The 22033-nt window shown below is 35.9% G+C and overlaps 1 protein-coding gene across 2 annotated transcripts in view; it reads right to left on the bottom strand.

Annotated features, from left to right (window-relative positions):
• Nucleotides 1-4685: 4685 nt before the first annotated feature.
• Nucleotides 4686-22033, bottom strand: part of C2H4orf17 (chromosome 2 C4orf17 homolog) — a 33149-nt gene continuing 15801 nt past the window's right edge. The window contains exons 4-9 of one of the 2 annotated variants that reach the window (XM_027599372.1): nucleotides 19658-19722; nucleotides 14952-15095; nucleotides 10265-10346; nucleotides 8709-8895; nucleotides 7799-7842; nucleotides 4692-6306 (exon numbers count right to left, since the gene is read on the bottom strand). In XM_027599372.1, coding sequence (XP_027455173.1) covers nucleotides 6119-6306; nucleotides 7799-7842; nucleotides 8709-8895; nucleotides 10265-10346; nucleotides 14952-15095; nucleotides 19658-19722 — 710 coding nt within the window. In that variant the 3' untranslated portion in view covers nucleotides 4692-6118. Of the gene's footprint in view, nucleotides 6307-7798; nucleotides 7843-8708; nucleotides 8896-10264; nucleotides 10347-14951; nucleotides 15096-19657; nucleotides 19723-22033 lie in introns of both variants that reach the window. The other variant, XM_027599373.1, reaches the window with a different exon arrangement.

The following is a 22033-nucleotide window of genomic DNA, read 5'->3' as shown; positions in this document are numbered from 1 at the left end:
AGAGAAAGGCATATTGGGCTAATAATAAAAGAAAAAGAAGTCACAAATTCAACATTGGGTAGAGATGGACATTATAATTAAGGAACAGAAGGGCATGTTGTGATGTTCAAGAATGCAATCCTTATGGTGCCTGGGTGGCTCAGTCAGGTGTCTGCCTTTGGCTCAGGTCATGACCTCAGGGTCCTGTTCAGCAGAGAGCCTACTTCTCCCTCTCCCTCTACCCCCCAGCCCCCGCTGTGCACGCACACGTGCATGCTCTCCCTCTCTCAAGTCTTTTTTAAAAAATAAAAAGAATGCAATTCTTAATGATTTGACAGTTGGTGAATATCTATGTACAAAGTAGCATAGTACTCAAATTCATTGAGGAAAAAACTTTGGGTATTACATGAAATACTAAGAAATGCATTAGTATAAGGAGACTTTAACACATGCTTCCCAACCCATGATAGCTCAAATGGACAAAGGATAAATATATGGGAGATGTAAATGCTGTAATTAATAATCGATATATATCAAGTCCTCCAGGCTGAAAGTGGTTTTCCAGCGCCCATGTGATGTTCATAAAAGAAAATAAGTTCCAAACATAAGAAATAGGCAGCTTCTCTGATAATACATTAAAGTAGGAAATTAACTTGTGAATGGGAGGAACGCCTTACCACCTAGAACTTTTTTCTTCAGTGTTAGATGGTCCTTATGGTAAAAATTAGTGTTAGAGATAAAGTTGGTCATGACTTCATTATAAAATTTTAAAATGTGTTTACACATCACTTCAAAAGGTATGAATCAAAATGGACAAAATTACAAAGACCATAGAACTACAACATGTACCCTAATAGTTGGAAAATTTTACTACACATCTTTCTAGTTGATAAACATAAAGAAAAATTAGATAGGATATATAAAATTTGAAAAGCACAGATAACACTTTTTTTTTTTTTACAAATAAAAACACTTTTGTTCTAATGGATAGATCTACAACTTTGTGTCCAAGAATTTTAAAATTCTCATTCTTTTCAAGTCCTATGGGACAGTTATAAAATTGACCATATGCTAAACCTCAAAACTACCCTCAAGAAAATAAAAGGATTGGTCATTTTTACAGATCACATTATCTGACCACAATGCAATTAAATCATTTAAAAATATAACAAGTTTGAAAAACACTCTATGTTTGGGAATTTAAAAAAAAAAACTTCTAAACAACTTGGTCACAGAAGAAAGTAAAAATTAGAATATATTTAAAAGTAAATTTAATGAAACCATGGATTAAAAACTTGTGGAATGTAGCTAAAGCAACATTTAAAGGAAAATGTATAGCCTAAATTGCTTAAGTTAGAGAAAAAAAAGACTAGCATTATTGAGCTATGCATTTAACAAGTTAGAAGGACTGCAGAATAAATTCAAAGTTGAAAGAGGGAAATAATAAAGATAGCAGTAATAAACATGATAAATATGAGGCTCAAGGCAAAAATTGACTCTTTGAAAAGACTAATAGACTAAACTCTGGCAAAATTAAAAGAAAATTTAAGAGGGAGAGAGAAGACATAAATATGGAAATTAATAATGGAGATATTGGAAAAATGAATGTTATAAAATACTTCATGTCTATACATTTGAAAGTTTATATGAAATAACTGTTATAAATTAAAATTCCCAACTTAAAAAAATTTAAAATCCCAAAGGATTTTTTAACTCAAAGTAAACTCGTGTAGTGTTTTAGAATATAGCCCCATTATTTTTTATGGGCATATCTGTGAGACATACCAAATGTAAATAAGTCAACTTACACAGATTCTTTGTAGATAATTAAAAATGAGGGAATACTCATTACATTTCCCTAATGATTAATGATGTTGAGCATGTTTTCATGTGCTTCCTGGCAGTTGGCATATCTTCTTTAGAGAAATGCCTATTGAAGTCCCTTGCCCATTTTTAAATAGCAATGTCTTCTATCATTGAGTTATAGAAGTTCCTTATATATTTTAGTTATTAACCCCTTACCAAATATATGATTTGCAAATATTTTCCCCATTCCATAGGTTGTCTTTTCACTATATTGTTTCTTTTGACACCAAGTTTTAAAGTTTAATGGAGTCCATCTATTTTTTTATTTTGTTGCTTGTATTTTTGGTGTTATATCCAAGAAATCATTGCCCAATCCAATGTTCTTAAGGTTTTCCCCTGTATTTTCTTCTAAGAGTTTAAAAGTTTTAGGTCTTACATTTATGTCTTTAATCAAATTTGAGTTAATTTTGTATATGGCATATGGTAACTTCATTCTTTTGCATGTGGAATACAGTTTTCTAACACCATTTGTTGTGTAGTCTTGACACCTGTGTTGGGGATCATTTGGCCATAAATGCAAGGATTTATTTCTGAGCTCTCTATTCTGTTCCTTTGGCCTATATTTCTGTCTTTATGTCAGTACAACACTATCTTAATTACCGTTGCTTTATAGTATGTTTTGAAATCAGGGAGTGTGAAGCTTCCAACTTTGTTCTTTTTCAAGATTTTTTTAGTTTTTTGGGGTCCTTTAAGATTCCATATGAATTTTAGGATTTTTTTTCCTATTTATGCAAGAATCTCAATCTGCATTGAGATTCTGATAGGGATTACACTGAATCTATAGATGTTTTTGGGTAGAGTGGACATTTTAGCAATATTGTTTTTCAATCCTTAAGTATAGGATGTCTTTCTATTTATTTGTTTCTTCTTTAATTTCTGTTAGCAGTGTTTTGTAGTTTTTAGTGTAAAAGTCTTTTACCTCCTTGATTAAGTGTATCCCTAAGTTTTTTATCCTTTATGATGCTATAGTAAATGGAATTTTTTTCTTAATTTCCTTTTTGAATTGGTCATTGCTAGTGTTTAGGAATGCAATTGATTTTTGTATCATCAACTTTGCTGAATTTGTTTATTAATTCTAACAGGTTTGTGTGGGGGGGTGTGTGTGTGCATATAATCTTTAGAGTTTTCTACAAATAATAGCATGTCATGTGCAAATAGATCATTTTAATTTGCTTTTTTTCCAATTTTTTTTTTGCCTTTTATTTCTTGTTCTTGTCTGATTGCTCTGTCTAGAATTCTGTTCCAGTACTGTATTGACTAGAAGTATGGTGAGAGAGGGCATGCTTGCCTTGCTCCTGATCATAGAGCAAAATCTTTCAGTGGTTCCCCCTATCGAATACGGTGTTAGCTGTGAGCTTTTAATATATGGCTTTTATTAGGTTGAAGTGGTTTCCTTCTATTCCTGGTTTGCTGAGTATTTTAATTATGAAGGGTATTGAGTTCTGTCATCTTAAAAACGTATGCTAATACCTGAGAATGAATGAATATAACTGTAGTAATAACATCCAACTCAAGACATTAGAATACTAATGAATCTAAAGAAACTAAAGTAGTGAAAGGAGATATTAATGAAATAAAGTATAGGAACATTGTGGAACATAACACTAAATCCATCTGATTTTTTTGAAAGTGATAATAAAATGTAAAAAGCCATTAGCTAGCTGAATCAAAAAAATTACTAATACATAAAAATGAGATTGCAGAATAAATATAGCAAGGAATTTAGAATTATGACAAATCTGTCTCAATTCTATGAAGGTAAGTTTGGAAACATGGATGAAAGGCTTAATTTTCTAAGAAAATTAAATTTCCAAAATCAGTCCTCCAAAATACAGAAAATATAAACAGGCCAGGTATCATAGAAGGAATAAAAAAAGGGCTACCACCCCACAAAACACCAAACCTACATGGTCTGTCTGATAGGTTAATTTTACTAAGTTTTCAAGGAAAAGGAATATGCAGTGCTATAATAAACTCTCTGTAACAGAAAAAAAAAAAAAGAGAGAAAGCTTTGACATTAACTTTATGAAGTGAGCCTGGTTTTGATACATATCAGTAGTAGCTAGTGGTTAAGCACATGGGTTCCAGCCACACTTTGAGTCAGCCACCAAACCTTTGCGTCAGAGGGTTCACTCTCCATCAGAATTCAGTTTTCCTTTCCATAGAATATAGTTGTAACTGGAATATTATTCCTGCTTAAGAATTTTATTAGCCCCCTTTCAGCTAGACAATTTTTCAACCATGGAATGTGACTAGAAGAAATGTTTGCCATTTCAAGGCCATGATTTTAAGCAGATTGTACCCTCCCTCTGGAAAGCAGAATAGTGTCCCGTCAAGATCCTAATCCCCGGAACCTGTGAGGTTAGACAGTAAGGGAAAATCAAATTGCTAATCATTTGACCTTGAGATTATCTTGGATAAGCTGGATACCAGGCAGGCCCGGTGCAATCACAGGGTCCCTAACAGTGGAAGAGGGGGGCAGAAGTGTCAGTGTCTGAGGGATATGTTGTGAGAAAGACTCCACTGGCCATTGCTCACTCTGAAGATCGAAGGGAGCCATGAGTCAAGGAGGGTGGGTAACTTCTAGAAGTTGCAATAAGCAAAGAAACAGTCTCACTTAAAGCCCCCAAAAGGAATACAGCCCTGCCAACACCTTGATTTTAGTCCAGTGAGACCCATTTCAGACCCCTGCCCCAGATATGTAAGAGATTAAATCTGGGTTGATTTAAGCCACTAAGTTTGTGGTAATTTATTACGGCCCCCATAGGAAATCAAAACTTTCTTCCACGTCCCTTTCCCTCTTTTGCCAGCAGGAGGCAGTTGTCAATGAAACCCCAGGGAATGGTTAAGTCACAAGATGGAAGGATCCTGGGCCCCTGAATCACCAAGCAAAGCAAAATCACCTGCTGACTAAAAACACACACACTTTGTTGGGTTTTTTTATTTTTTTTTTTATTATGTTCAGTTAGCCAACATATAGTACATCATTAGTTTTAACCAGGTGATGGGTATTAAGGAGGTCATGTGTGGTGATGAGCACTGGGTGTTATACGCAACGAACAAATTGTTGAACACTCCATCAAAACACACACTTTGAACTCTTATGTGAGAAGTAATCCTCTACCGTATTTGGAAGAAGGCATTTATTACAACTGTTTATCCTATCCCAATGAGCACAACTCTCGGCACCTCAGTTTTCTTATTTAAAAAAAAGAGAGGATAGCAATAGTAGCTATCTCAACTAGTTATTGTGAAAATTAAATGTTACTATAGCCAAAGTGTTTAGAATGATTCCTGACACACAATTAAGTATGATGTAAATGTTGTCATTAACGTCGCACAGACACGAGGCGCCTGGGTAGCTAAGTCGGTTAAGCATCCAATGCTTGATTTCGGCTCAGGTCATGATCTCAGGGTCGTAAGTAGAGCCCCACATCAGGCTCCATGCTCAGCAGGGAGTCTGCTTAAGGATTCTCTCTCCCTCTACCTCTCCCCCCACTCCCTCTCTAAAAAAAAGAAAAAAGGCGTTGCACACACCCATGCACACATACACAAAATTTGTAATATCTCTTGAATATTGTCACAAACATTCTAAAAGATTGGCTAATTGGTAGATAGAATCCAGCAATACACTGAAAGAATAATAGCCATGGCCCAAGAGTGGTTTATTTTAAAAATACAAAAAAGGTAAATATTAGGAAATTTGTTAATATCATTCACAATTAGCAAAGAGTAGAAACTCTTTCCTTTCTGGCTCATAAATTAATGATAATTTTTATATCTTTTTCTGGGAGGAGGCCAGTATTTTTCCATTATCACTACAGAATCCACTCTGTTCCAACAGCACTGAAACACTGTAGATTGTGAAAATTAGCTCAGATGTTAAAATTCTGTGTTTGTTTTTGTTTTTTCTCTATCAAGAGTTTGGGGCATGGGTCAAACTGCAGCTGCCTGATTCTTGTACGGATGATTTTCCTAGTATCAGGACCCTATGCTTATGTACAAGTACAATCAGTGCAAGACTAGAAATGTAGTATATAAATAAACATACTTCTTTCACACATGGTGCTAAATTAACTACAAATAGAAATACTGTCTCCATTATTATTTATTTAGTAGCATTATATACAGGTGCTTTGAGATTTACATGTGCCACTAGCTATTGATTCTCTGATACCAAAATATTTTTTAAAAATAATTTGATATTGTTATGGAGTGAAGCTCATGTCTGTGAAGGAAATTGCTCAATCTAGAATTTCTACCTTTGGAATGTTTAAGGATAAAATGCTCTCTGGGGAGAGAGATTGCATCCTTGTAGCATACTCCTTGCAGACATTGGTTTTGTTGATAAGCTTTCCTGAATTTTAGGCCTGGGAGGAGATTTTGGTTTGCTGAAATATTCTGCAATGGGCATTTTCATATTATTTCTTCTTATAAACAATGGAGGCCTGTGCTCAGCCTCTGAAATAGAAAAAAAAAACTAAATAAGACCAAAATTGAACCATCAAATATAGCTTCTGCCACATGTTTTAGTAGCAAATGACATACAAAAAAAAAAAAAAACTACATGAAGTTTAGGTGAATCAAATATACCCCAAATTCATAAAAGAATCAATCTTATCTTTCTTACCACCTGCTCATTTTTCATGAGTTATTTGTTCTATAACATGCAGGATATGTTCTATCCTCTTAAAATCAAACATTATTTTGGAAGGAATGAATTAGAACTGGTGATCTGTAAAGGTGATAGGCAAGGATGGGACCAGTGAGAGAAAGGAAAAGGATCTATAGTCCTGATAGACAAAAAAGAAAATGGACAAACAGATTAGAACAAGTGAATTATATTCATAAGAGCTTCCCAAGACTATAGGTCAGACCCACGCAGGAATAAGGATTTGGAGAGGTGCTGACTATGACCACCGGAGAGAAAAAAGTGTGATTGGGGCTCCTTATACAAAACTTCTTCAAATATCTAGACAGGGACCAACAGGTAAGACATAAAGTTGAGTAATAAAAACCATCCCTGTTGTGATTTTGTAGTCTTAGGGTGAGGAGTTTGGTAGAAGTCAGATACAATAGACTATCCTTGGTGTGGCAGGGTAAGGGAGTATTTTCTAACTTCTCTACTGTATTTCTTATTGCCTGTTAGCATATATAACCTCTTGGGTTTGGTTAACACCAGCAAAGCTGCTGGGGTTTAGAGTGACCTCAAAGAACTCTAATTGATTACCATACGATTCCTGGTATAAGAGAAACTTGTAGAAACAACAGGATAGACTTTTGTGGAGGCTTAAAGACAGACTTGTTAGTTGTTTGCTCTATAGTCATTGTTGCTACAGTTGTTTTAAAGTTAGAAGCTGCTAAACCCACAGGGATGTTTCAATTGGTCTATTCTGGACCAAAGTTGGACAATCTACAAGTCTTTATTTTTCTTGGTCTTAACTGTAGGGTGTGGCTGGGCTTCTGGTAGGGACACAAAACTGCTCCTCTCTCTTGTACTTCACCTGTTTCACAGAGCATCTGCTTGCAGCCGATTGCCATTTTACTGTTTTCTATGATCGACTTGGTTTCTAGTTAAAATAATTTAGCTTGACAGTTAAGCTATGAAGAACCAAACTCTGAGATTATTGTCCTTTTGTTAGGTCAGTGCAGGGCTTCTCCTGTCACTGGATTGGCATGACTAAACCTATATTTCCTGCTATCCTGCTATCTTACTTCTCAAAGAGTATCTATCTGTCTCTGATGAGGCACTTTGCCTTTCAAAACAAAGTTAAGTTTATGTCAAATTTGTCTTGATGAGAAATTCAGCAGACACTTCCCTTAAAAGTAATTAGAAGTCATTACTGAATTTTACTGCCTTTAAAACCATAGATCCTTGTCTGTGTCCCTAAAGAGTTCAATACTTACTGGTTTCCCTATACCAACCCGGTAATTACCACAAACTGTACTTAACCTTTTGGCACTTCCTTATTTCCTTCAGATCCTTGACTTGACACTCTAAGTAATTGGAGAAAGAGAAAATGAAATTCACAGATACAAACAAGTGTTTTCTATAGATTGCACTATCATCAATAAGCTAGGTACATATATATCTTAAATATTCTATCCTAATTCTTTGTTTTTCGATGCAGACAGCATTAAGTGTACTTTTCAATGAAAAATTCTTCTGACTTTCAGTAGAAAGACTGACCCTATTTCCCAGTTTCCAATTTTCTAGAAACTCTAAGGTGGAGACAAATTGCAATCCAAAATTCTCTGTCTCAGTGATTTTTAAAAGTGACTTGGGTTTTGAATATTTATTTTCTCTTGAAACTTTTAATTTCAAAGCAACAAGATTTTTTCTCCTGACTTAAATAACGTCACATTCTTTCACCATGTTATACATAAATATGTATTTTCTTCTGTCATTGAAATAAAAAGGTTTAAGAAAAATTTACACTAAAATAATTTCCAACTCCTGTAATCATTATTTTTCCCTCTAGCAACCTGCAGAAGTGTGCCAGAGAAAATTAAGTGAAGCAATTTATTTTAATCTAGCATTGCTCTACACAAAAAAAGTGATACTTATGTGATATGCCTTTAACAATAAATACATAATAATACAATTACTGCCTTTATTGCTTCCATTTTTAGATCAAATGAAAAAAACTACATTTTCTTAGATGTCTGGGTGGCTATAATAGAATTTAGAATGATTCTCATATTTATGAAAATGAAAGAAAACAAATACACATTGTGGTCATTTACTGAATAAAGAAGAGACTGAAAACATCAGCATGTTTAGTGTTTTGAAAGATAACAAAAAGAAAATTAAAAGTCTTTCTGTACCATATGCCCTGTAGGTAGCCATTAGATCTAATTACCTAGTGGGTTGATGTCCTTGCCTCGTTCTGGTCAGCACTTTCAATTTTGCAGGTGAATTTGGGGGTGATTTAACTTTGGCTGGCTTCCTAGTCTCTGCAGCTAGATTTGCTGTGATGTTTCTTTGTTGGGCCAACAAGTTTATTTCAGCCAGTTCAGCATGAATCAAAGCTGAGACCCACTCTTTTTCTGATTTAAAAAAAAGGGGGGGTAGGCATGAAGGTTTTAATTATCATGTCGGCTAGAAACTCGAGATTAGTTCTTTTATCCAGCACTCTAGTATGAAAGGCTGGTAATATGTTTTCTGAGTAGGCATTTATTTGTGAGTCAAGGTTTCTGTGGAAAAGTTGGTTCACATCAACCTGGTATCTGTGCACCTGTGGTACTATAGAGCACCCTGAGTCATTAACTCACTGAGGGACTTGTCCCCAAATGGCAGTAGAATAACTTTTAAATATTCAGTACAAAACCCGCCATTCAGGCTGCTGCCAAATAAAAGAAGAAAGCATACCTATTCAAAATCATATGATCTCGTTAAAATACAGACTAATAAATAATAAATAGTTACAAGCATATCTCTAAAGATATATACCAAAGTCATCACTGAAATGATGTCTGTGATTTGATTGATTATTGTTCTTCTTTTCTTGTATTTTTTCTGGTTCATCTGGGTTCCCCCCAACAATAAACACTTATTGTTTGTATATATTTTTTAAAGTTACATTCTTAAAAAGGAAAAAAAAAAAAGAACTAAAGACTCTTTACCCCTAAATATTTAATTGCTTGCCAAGTAGTCTTGAATTCCTGGGTAAAGGACTATTTCCAAAATGCTCCCTATTCAAAAATATTAGTCTATCCCTAACACACTGCTATTTCCTAACCGTCATTAGTGCAGATTCTCAAAGAGTGGCCCCCAGATTAGCTTTATCAGCATCACCTGGGAACTTGTTAGAAATTCAAATCCTCAGACTCCACCCACCTCCAAAGTTTTGCCTCACTCAGTCTGATGACCAGCTAGGTTTCAGGACAGCTAATCTTTGCTATTTATGGTTGTCCCAACTGGGACCGGGATATGCTTTCATGGAACAGGCCGCAAAGGCCCCAAAGGAGTCTGGGAGAGGACTGAATTGATGGTTTTGGTGGGGGAATTGGCAAGGCTGTCAGAATGGAGAACTTGGAAGGCTATGCTACTGCCATCCGTACCAGAGAAAGGAAACAGGCTCTGTGCTCAGGATTCACAGCAGGCCGGGAAATAGGCTCGGGGATACCCCTGGGTGTGTGGACCTGGAGAAGAAGCACAAACCAGCCCTGGATGCGGTGCTCCACATCACCCCAAGAAGTTTAAATTGGGGCGTGCCAAATTTGGGATCACCGAACGACCAGTTGCATGCAGTCAGTCAGAGAGAACTGCAGAGACTTGGATACTGAATCACTAGGGAAGTAATATTGCAGCAGTATGTTTGCAAAGCCAAGGTAGAAAATTTCAGATATTGGCACATTCCTACTTTCTGACAAGAAACTGAGCTCAGCGTTTGCAAATGCTTCTTTTAAATCTCACCTTTTGAGCTTGCGTGAAGCAGCCACTGTAGAACTTCGGCCAGAGAATCAGTGCGTAAAATGTTGCAGAGCTTTGCCAGAATCTGACAGAGAGTATTAGAGTCACACAATGAGCAAATAAACGGCACACGGGCTATAAGATTTCCTTTCCTTCCCCATCGATCTCATCTTCCCAAATGCCACTCTGCACATGACACTCAATTAAGTCCACTGGGATGTTAGCCTGGGAACCCGATTTCAAATAGTATGCAGTGGAATCTTAAAACATCTCCAATACAAGTTAAGAATTTGGGGGAGGTGATACAGTGTTCCTCTTGTTTTGTCTGCTCAGTACCCACATTTTCTGGAGGACAGATTCGCTTTTCTTCCTTCTGGGGGAATGGATACTTCCCCGCTGTACCAGGGGTTCTAACTGGGATTCTTCAGTCACAGAAATGTCCCTGCTTGCATTGCTCCTCTCTTAGTGGGTGAATCTAGCTGGAGTCATTTTTCCTCAGTTCCCTGAACACAGTGGTTGGCCCAGTGGAGTGGGGAATATAATTCCCTTTTGTCAATCAGAATCCTTCCTTGGCTTTTTTTATCTGGCGCTAAGGGCTGATGTGTGGATGATAGAGGAGATAAATATATGAAACAACTGTAAGAAAATTGGACTATAATAAACATTAACGTATAAAACATTAAGCACAAGTAATGATGTTTCCAATTTGATCCTAAATTGTGTCTATTCTTTAGAATTTAGACCTATCTGAAATTCAGTCCTATACATCCATCTGCCTACCAAATGTATCCTCTCTGATATACTATAGGGACTTTGAACCCAGATTATCTAAAACTAAACCCATCTTTCTCTTCTTAGAACCTGCTCCAAGCTTGGTCCCTCCTCACTCCCCTATCTCAGTGGACAACACTTGCATACACTGAATAGATGTCCAAGCCAGACCCAGAGATTCATCCTGGCCAACTCCCTCGCATCTACAAGATGTAAATGCAACTACAAGCAGTAAATCCTTCCTTCTAAATATTTCTCAAATCTCTCCATTCCTTTTTATCCCCACAACCTTGACCCAGGCTAAACTAGCATCAATTCTTGCTGGAGCTACTCTGCAACATCCTCTTCCCTCATCTGCCTGAAATGTTTTCTTTTTTTAAAAAGATTCCCTAAGTTACTTTGCCTCTCATGGGTTTTTCATCAATATGGTGATTACACATTGCTCCCAGCTTCTTCTGACTTACAGATTACTCAGTGATCAGCTTTGAGAGACTCTATTTATCCCTTTAGTGAGAGGAAATAGAATATGTCCTTTAAGGAACTCTCCTGCATTCTTTCCATTGAGTTTTGTTTTGTTTTGTTTTGTTTTGTTTTTTCTGGAAGGTGCTTAATATATTGGCAGGTGAATTTGATCTGCTGAAACTTGATTTTAGGACTTGAGATTATAGATCTGGAGTAGCCCCTCCTGTAGGGCTAGAGTACCCCATTCTCTTTTTAGGGTTTCAGTTGCATTCTTAGTGTGTTCAGCAAGGTCTCTCCACTCTGGCACATCAGAACGCCAGCATCTCTAAGCAATGGGCCTGCCATTAGCTCTCTTCTGCCAGGTCTCAGACTCTCATCCTGTGCATGTGCAATTTATGCTGAACTAAATACTCATGGCACCCTCTACGGATTTCTGGAGCTCATTCTCTCTACAGATTCCCCTTCTTCAGTATCTTATTTGTAAATTCCAGCCACCTCAGAATCCCCAAACTCTAAACTTTGTTTTCTCTCCCTAGTGAAGCTGTTACTCTCCATTTGGGCTCCACTTCACTGTGCCATGATTAGGAATGTGCCTCAGGCTGAAATCTAGGTTGGATGTGAAAAATCATCCTTGTGTTCCTTCTCTCAACTGTCATAAATCTATACTGTCTGTTGCATAATGCCTGAAAACAGTCTCTTCATGTGTTCTTCCCAGTTATATCGTTGTTTACAGCAGGAAGCTAAGTCTTGGACCTAATCTAACATTTGGAAGCAGAGTTCTTTCCCCGCAATTTTGCCTGCACCTTCTAAATTAATTCTGCATATTGTATCTAGAGCAATTTTTCTGAACTACAAATCTGACCATGTAATTATTATACTTACAAAGTAATTTCAGTATAATTCAGTGTTTAAAATTCTTCACTAGCTTCCCACAGCACTTCAAATGAATCTGAACACTTCAATACGGCTTAACAAATCCTTTATTTCTGGTCTCCTTAAGTCTCCAGCCTCATCTCTTGCAGTCTTCTCCCTGCACTCTCTGAATCAGCCATATTGTTTTTACTTCCTTGAATAAACAGTGCTCTTGCCTCTTAGCCTTTAGATAGGAAGGTCTCTTGTCTGGGAAGGATCTTCTCCATACTTCTCTTCATCTTTTAATTATATCTTAAATATTCTTTAGGTTTCTTTCCCATTGAAGACTCTCTCAGCCCCAAAATATCCTCCTAAATGTTCTTTGAATGCCTGTACAATCCCTCTCATAAGCTATGTGAAATGAAGCAATGAACTGTATTCCCAAACTCTAGTATTTTGTCATTGATATTAGATATTTACAAAATAAATGAAGGTGTTTGGCAGACTTTTCATGTCAATAGTAAAGAGACTATTATTTCTGTAAATTCAACATTTTTGAGAGGAAGTCTAAAGACAAGATACTAAGAGACACAGAATTCTGTTTTTCTTTTCCTTTAAAGTAATAATTGTGAAACTGTATACTCTTTTATACACACCCCTGCACAAACATGTCTTGCCTTCACAGCCACTCAGAGTTACCAGCCTGGACAGTAGGAAATTGAAAGATATTTCAGATTTTTTTTAGAAGGTATGGAAGGTTAGAATGCCACCAAAATGAGATCTATTTTTTGGACTGATTTATACAAGTCAAAAAATTTTGGTTTAAGACCCATTTTCTCACTTTACCCCCTCTGTATTATTTCACAAATAGCCACCAACTATTTGATAAAATGCCATGCTGTGTATGCACCAGTTAATAGTTTTCAAGCAAAGTGATGAGTGCTGATGAATCAATCAGTTGTGAATGAAATAGAAAGGATCCCTTCCTTCAAAGAGCTTACATTTTAGTGGATTTTGTATTGGTGTCCAGTTAAGTCAATATCTGTGAGGTGGAGATGCCTTTGAGAGGAGGGCTCTTTAATAGATGCCCAAAAGTCCAGTTCTATAGGATCATGTTGCTGGTCTATTATTGATGTGCCTAAGAAAGGAAGACAGCCTGACTAAAACTGCACTCAGTTTATGGTTTGGTTGCATATATCAGATGTGAACATCATCAGATGACATATAATAGAGAGGGCCTATATCCGTTAGCTGATTTTCTACAGTTCAACTTTGATCTTGGTAAAATTTTCTTTTTAATTTTTGTATTCAACATTCAATAAATACTTATTTAATAATTACTAGATGCCTAGCACTTATCTAGGCATGGAAGACAAAGCAGGAACCAAGGCAGAGGAGTAGGAGATCCTATAATACTTAAACTTTAGTGTGAGTGGGGTGAGAGGCAGAGACACTGTTGAAACAAATAAATACAAACATATCAGATAGGGCATGTGCTATGCAAAAAATAACAAAGGGTAATAGGATAGAGAGTGAGTAGGTAGCTACTTTAGATTGGGTGGTCAGGGAAAGTATTTCTGAGTGATATTGTAACTGAGACCTTAATGAGAAGAAGGCGACCACTGAGAGGATCAAGGAGAAGAGATTTCTCAGTAGGGAAATTCCCCAAAGGTGGGAATGAACAAGTTATAGAGAATCAGTGGTGCCAGGGCGTAGCTGGCAAGATGGACCATGATTCTGAAGACTCTATCTAATCGGGAGTCTTTCACCAGAATCATCAGGAAATCATGTATAACCACAACTCTTATCTGCAGATACTCTCCCCTCTTCTCTTTTCATTTTATTTTCCTTCCTAATTTTAATCATCAGCATAATTATACCCAATGCCACTGTTATGCTTACTTTTAAAATAGTTCCTTATCAGGACTATTCAATAACAATCCTTATAATATGCTCCCCCATTTGTAATTGCTACTACAGATAACTCACTTAAAACTATCAGAGTCATCATTACAATGCTTTCACCCTTAATTCCTTGCACTGGGTCTTACAGGGAGGCAATGTGGAGGTTACCAAAAGGATCTAAAGAAGGAAAACAAACATCAGCTGATTAATTCGTTCTTCGTTATATGTCATTCTCAGAAATAACTGTGGCTGGAGAGAACCTTCCACTAGTCTGATATGACACATTACTATAAATAAAACTAAGTTTGTAACCCCAGGCAGAGTAGGTTTGAGGAAAGAGTTTTCCACAGATAAGAGGGAAAGATGAATGTTGATTGGAGGAATCTCTGCCTTAATATATGCGAAGGAAATGTATAGGTAACAGCATGAAGTAGTGCCTCTCAAGCATTAGGAAGCTGATAAAGAGAAACACGGGAAGAAAGATGCCAAGTTCTTCATTATGTCTAAACCAAAGGTTGTGTTTCTGTAACAGTGAATGGAAATAATCGAAGAAGTAGGCCTTGGATTTCAGGCTAAGCAGCTTTAAATCCATTCAATTGTTAAAGGGGAACCACTAAAGAGTCTTAAGGATGCCAATAATGTGGTTTTTTGTATGTTCATTCTGTTCCCAAGTTATGGATTTAATAAACCTGCCTCTTACTTTGATTTCCTGAGCCAGATAGTTTGGTATGCAAACAGTGTTCTCTTTGACGTCAGTCTTGGTACTCATCAACTCTGAAGAACAAGAGTCAGCAGTAGAGCATGCTTTTGGAGGTGACAGTGGCTTTTTTACCTTAAGTTCTTCCTAAATCAAAGGTAGAACATAATCAATACGCATTTGCATCCACTTATATTTTCTATGAAAGTTGAATACAAAATGAATGAGAAATATTCATATTCTTGCATATTCAATATACAAGAGATGTACATGAAAGTAAAGAGAGGTTAGTTTTAATCTTCCCATAAAAATCTAATTATCAAATACTTGCATTTGGAGACAGAACACAGAGTGAGATATTATTTACATTTTGTGAAGCCATTTTTAATAAGCCCTCGGTCGCACACCAAGATAATAATTTTTGAATGCTGCGTAGCCTTTATTTATCTTGCTGCTCCAGATAACAACCAACTCATCACACATGAGATTTTTCTGTTAAGTTAGGAAGCCTTACGACAGGAAGAAGACAGTCAAAAGATTTTATGCAATGTCTGTGTAGACACTGCATGCTGCTTTCCCTGCCCTGGGGATGGCAGCTGAGAGCTGGAGAACTGGAGAGGTCAGCTAAATTACTTCCCTTGCTTAACTGGAAGGGGAAAGAGGAAGGCTATGCTCTTGTTCTGGGAGGCAAATATACTCTGTAATTCAAAAATAAAAAAAAGGTTATAAGAGTTTTAAGTCCAAGAAGAGTTACAGAAGCCTTAGATCTATGTGCTAATTCCAAGGAAGGCTTTTAACCTTCAGAAGTGAGGGCTATTTAACACATGCAGAAGCCAGTGGCTGAATAGGTCAACAGCTGGGAACTGTGATGATTGGAATTGATGGAAAAAATACTGAACTACTGACATTTAGTGATGTTAAAGCTATATTGTAGATACATGCATTCTTCTGTTAAAGTTTATTATATAATAAGACTTCCTGTTTTAGGGAATAGCAATAGATATTTTTTGGTTCAACCCTCCCGCTAAGACACAACTAAAAAAGCAGATTAAAATTTAAAAAGATTAAAACTGTCGAGGAGTGAATAAAGAAGGAATTAATAAGCCAAAGTAAAGGGGAAGTGAGAAGCCTCAGCTGTAGGGAGTACAGTAGCCATTTTTGCCTGAAGTCCCTGTAAGATCCCGGAGAGTGAAAACTTTTCTTGTGACAGCGTAAAAGGTCCTGAAAGATAGGACTCAAAGCTCAGAACCCAAATAAGGGCCAACAAAGGGCTACACCCTGAAGATGAAGGTGACCTAGAAGTCCAATGGTCCTTGAAGAAATATAACCTAAGGTCAAGTTTCGAACTTGGTTTAAGTTAGTCGAAGCTGGTAGGGCCTCTGGGTTCCTACAGAAGCAAGCACAAAGTTCTCTTTGGAAAAAAAGTGTTTTTATCATGAGCTTCAGATTCCTACAAATAACTTTTCATACATAATATCCAGTCACTAAGTCATGAGGCAAAAAGAAATTATAGTGCAAATTAGAAAAAGTTCTAACTTAATGCTGATAACAAAAATTATGAAAGCAATTAAAACAATCCTCAAAGAAGAATTTACAGCTAAATATATACCTTAGAAAGATAAAAGAAGTTAAGTAAAGAACAATAAAATAAAGTATGTGCATGGAAAGAGGGAAAAGATAACATAAATCAACAAAATAGAAAAGAAATATATAACAGAGAATCAAAAAACCCCACAAAAATTAGTTCTTTGTTATACTAACAGATAAACTACTATGGAAACTGATCAAGAAAAACAAAGACATAATTTAACAAAACTGATAGGTCTTATAGATACTGCATATATTTAAAAAAGAACATGAGGTTATTATAACATTATCAATAAATTTGAATGTTTCCATGAAATGAATAATTTCATAACCAAAATCATTTTGAGAAGAAATAGAAAATCTGAATAGTTCTATAATGAAACAGATTTCAAATCAAAGAATGTTACCAGGATTGAAGACAGTAATTTTATAATGATAAAAGGGTCATTTCATCAAAAGGACATAAACCTAAATAGTAATACTCCTAATAAGAAAGCTTCAAAACATGATTAAAAACTGATAAAAATACCATGTACTAACTGATTACGCCACTGGAGCTCTGAAAAAAAAAAAACTAATATAAATTAAAAGAGAAATACAGAAACCCACAACTATAGTCAGAAATTTCAACACCTCTTTCTCAATAATTGATAAAAAAAAAAAGTGGAAAGCAAATCAGTAAGGCTACAGAAGACCTGAATGACAGTATCAACCAACTGAACTGGCATTTATATTACATTCTACCCAACAACAGCAGAGTGAGCATCCTTTTGATGGCACTTGGAAAATGTATCAAGGTTGACCTATTCTTGGGGCCATATAACAAGTTTCAATAAATTTACAAAGTTTCAAAGTATACCAAGTATCTTCTCTGACCACAATGGGATTAAATTGATATCTTTAAGACACCCAAATATTTGGAAATTAAATAACATAATTTTAAGTAACTCATGGAGAAGAAATTAAACAGTTAATTAGGAAGTATTTTGAACAGAATTAAAATGAAAACTTAACATTGTAAAATTTGAAGCATGCAGCCAAAGCAGTGTTTATTTAAAAAATTATAATAATATATGATTATATTAGAAAGGAAAAATGTCCCAACTCAATGACTTAAGTTTCCATCTTCTATAAAGACATGAACCAAAATCGATGATATAGAAAGAGAAAATCAGAACAATAGATATCACCAATGAAAGGAAAATTTATTCTTTGAGAAGATCAATAAAACTACCAAAACTCCAGTTAGACTCATCAAGAAAAAAAAGAAGACACAAATTCCCAATGTCAGGAATGAGAGGCAGAACATCTCTACAGATCATATAATCATTAAAAGGATATGTTATGAATGACTTTATAACAGTAAATTCAACAACTTAGATGAAATGGACAAATTCTTTGAACAATAGAAACTACCAAAGCTCACTAAAGAAGAAACTATCTATATTGGTTAACATTTAGAAGTTAACCAATACAATTAAAAAAGAAAAATATGATCATTTTAGCAGATTAAAAAAGATCATATTAGCAGATTAAAAAAGAAAAATATGATCATTTCAAACAGATGCAGAAAAAGCATTTGGCAAAAAGTAATCCTTATTTCTGATAAAAATTTTCAGAACACTAGGAATGGAACACTGAGGAATCCGCCATATGAAGAGCAGCTATAAAAAAAAACAACAACTGAAATCACATTCAATGATGAAAGTATAAGCTTTTCCCCTATAATTAGGTGCAAGGCAACAGTGTCTGCTCTCATCACTTCTATTTGATATCGTACTAGAGGTTAGCCTTTACAAAAAGGCGCAATAGAGATGTAAACATCATGTGGACTTGAAACTATGATAGAAAAATTTTAAATTTGGGCTTCATCAAAGTTATAAATTTTGGTTCTAAAAGGTAAGCCTCAGACTGGAAGAAAATATTTGCAAAATGTATATGTGACAAAATAATTTTTATTTAGAATATATAAAGAATCTTTAAAACTTCATAGTAAAAAGACCAGCAACCCAATTTACAAAGTGGGCAAAGCTTTGAACACATATTTCTCATAAGAAGACATACGGATGGCAAGTAAGAACATGAAAAGATGTCAACCTCACTAGTCATCAGGGAAATGCAAATTAAAACCGCAATGAGATACCACCACACCCACTAAATTGGCTAAAGTGAAAAATACTGACCATCCTAAGTTTTGGCAGGATGTGAGAGAAAGGAAACTGATACACTGCTGGTGGGAATAAAAAATCATACAATCATTTTTGAAAAAATCTTTGGCAATTTCTTAATAATTTAAACCCACACCTACAGTAAGACCCAGTCATTCCACATCTATGTCTTCACCCAAGAGAAAAGAAAATATATATCCATACAAAGACTTGTACACAAATGTTCATATCAGCTTTGGCAAAAATTGGGAACAAGCTAAATGTCCATCAACAGGTGAACATGTACACAAATTGTGGGATACCCATACAACTGAATACTACTTAGTAATAAAAAGGAATGAATTATTGGTGAACATAACAACATGAATAAATTTTAAAATAATGATGCTAAGTTAAATAAACCGTTTTTAATGTTTCTATTTAAATTCCAGTTAGTTAACATACATTGTTATGTTATGTCAATTTGCAATGATGTGGATGAAACTAGAGGGTATTATGCTAAGCAAAATAAGTCAGAGAAAGAGAAATGCCATATGATTTCACTCATATGTGGAATTTAAGAAACAAAATAGATGAACATGGGGGAAGGGAAGGAAAAATAAAATAAAATGAAAACAGAGAAGGAGGCAAATCATAAGAGACTTGTAGCTCTAGGAAACAAAGTGAGGGTTGCTGGAGGGGTGGGCATTGGGGGTATGGGGTAACTGGGCTGGGCATTAAGGAAGGTGATGGAATGAGCACTGGGTGTTATATGCAACTGATGAATCACTGAAATCTACTCTGGAAACTAATAATACAATATATGTTAACCAAATTTAATTTAAATTTAAAAATTTTTTTAAAAGCCGTAAAAAATATTGTGAAATGTACCTTTTCAGAAAGGTACGTGAAGAAAAAGAGAGGAAATGACAGAAGTTGAACTAAATAGGTAACTGCAAAGAGTTGTTTCTTTACCTTCTTAATTGCTAAGGGATTCTCACTGGAAGTTTCGAAGCACTCCTTGATTTTTCTACAGGGCTCTGAAATGATATTTCAGGAAAATATATTTAGATCAAACTGAAAAAACGTCTACCACATGACATGACACATGTCAGTTGCTGAAATAAATGAGAGTATATCTGGATTTCAAATAAGGTCACCTCAGGGATATGTTTATAAATATTGGAAATCTTGCAGGTAAAGTTATACTACAATAACATAATAAAAGGATATTTATGTTTACAAAACTAATTCAATGCCCAGGAAGATGATATAAAGAAAGACTGGAAGAGCTTTCTTGATCTGGGTAAACTAATTTTTAAAAGTACATATTTCAGTATAAGACATGTTTTCCTGTGTTTCCTACCCATATAACTGACACTTTCCCTAATTAAAGAGATTATATGTTTGCTGTTTGACCTGTGGCCAGAAGGGGATGTGTGCTGAGTTATAATTACATTTTTTTATTTTATTTCTTATTTCATCAGTCTCTCAACCATACACATTTCATAGATTCATCTAATGAAATCACTCTAAAACCATTTAAATATTTGCTTAATTCCCTTTTGTATTAATTTAAAGATATATTCTCTGTAAGCAATGCTATCTTTTTTACTGAAGCCACAGTTAACACAGTTTCTTAAAAGATGAAGAGATTTTGTGCATTTCCCAAAAGTAACTGAATTCATTAGTTCTAGCTGAAGAAAGAAAAATATTGTAAAGTTACCTCTCTCCAGAAGAGAGCAGGAAGGAAGGAAGAAGAACAGAGTCACGGATGGTGAGTCTATTCAGTTAATGTTCACTTGTGGGAAACAGAAACCACCCTATTTTAAGCTAAACTGTAAATAAGACAGGGAATTAGATGTTTGCAATTTCACTGGCAGGGCTGGAGCAGTGAACTCTGGTGTTGACCCTCACAAACCAAGAGCAGCACCTTGCACCTGGCCCTCCCAGGGGGGGCACAGCCTTTATCACAATCGGGAGGAAGGGGGGTCAGGATGCCACTCACACTTCAGTTGCTGTCACAACATCTGTGGGGCTAAAGATTAGGCACTGGGTCACCACTGCAATCTGAAAGCCACCATATCTGCTGACTTTGCCATCGGACACCCATAAATCCAGAATCTGAACACGGGGATATTGTAGCAGGGAAAGCCCATGTCTCCAGTCATGCTTGAGAGCAGACAGCAACCAAAAAGATGACCTGAGCCCCACATCTGAAATATAAATCTTACCAGATGACAACACTTAACTCCCACTGAGGGGCTCTTGCAAATGTAACCGTTAAGTTTCTGGGTTTTATGGTATAAGAAGGAACACCAGAAAGAAGGTGGAATGTGTGGTCTTTGATTATTGCTAGTGGGTAAGGAAGAGGAACTCTTGAAAGGATGAAGTGAGTTAACAAGTGTGAAGACCTTAGAATGGAATCCCAGGGTGAGTACTCTACTAATGGGCCCTCTTATTGTTATCCGTTGAACGATAATGTATTTTACCACATTATGCCAAAATAACTTTCATGTGCCCTGAAACTTTCAGTAATAAGAGAAAGAGAAGGGGCACCTGGGTGGCTCAGTCATTAAACATCTGCCTTTGGCTCAGGTCATGATCCCAGGGTCCTGGATCGAGCCCCGCATCGGGCTCTCTGCTCAGCGGGAAGCCTGCTTCTCCCTCTCCCACTCCCCCTGCTTGTGTTCCCTCTCTTGCTGTGTCTCTCTTTGTCAAATAAGTAAATAAAGTCTTTTAAAAAAAATAAGAGAAAGAGAACTGGATATAATTTACCCTCCAGAATTCCTTCTATTTTACCTAGCGCTTTAGATTTTGCCATAATACACTTTTTAAAATGTATTAGTGTAAGACATACAACATAATGATTTGACATATGTATATATTGCAAAATGATGATCACAGTTAAGTGTAGTTAACTGTCCCCTCACAAAATTGCCACTTTTTTTCTTGTGATGAAAAATTTTAAATCTACTCGTATAACTTCCAAACATACAATATTATTAACTATATGTTCTGTTGATTAATCCCTTTTTGTTTTTGTTTCAATTCAGTAAACATTAATTAATTGATTACTAAAGATCAAACTCACTGTGCTGGGACCTGGGGAGACACCAAGAATACCAGAAACACAGAAGGCAATGACACTGGGCCCTGAGCTTCAGGAGCTGACCGTCCAGTGGGGGAAGATGGAAGTGTGCAATTCCATCCCTACTGCATTTCCCTGACTTAATTTTGTCACAGTAGTTTCCCCACCAATGCTGGCTAAATATTCATTTTTAGTACCTCTTAGATACTTTTGTCGGGATTAGAGACTATAGCTATACCAAATATGTCTTGGACATAATA

This window comes from Zalophus californianus, chromosome 2 (genome assembly GCF_009762305.2).
Source record: "Zalophus californianus isolate mZalCal1 chromosome 2, mZalCal1.pri.v2, whole genome shotgun sequence".
Classification (NCBI taxonomy): domain Eukaryota; kingdom Metazoa; phylum Chordata; class Mammalia; order Carnivora; family Otariidae; genus Zalophus; species Zalophus californianus.
The sequence above is the reverse complement of the archived record's forward strand: the minus strand, read 5'-3'. Positions and strand labels throughout refer to the sequence as shown.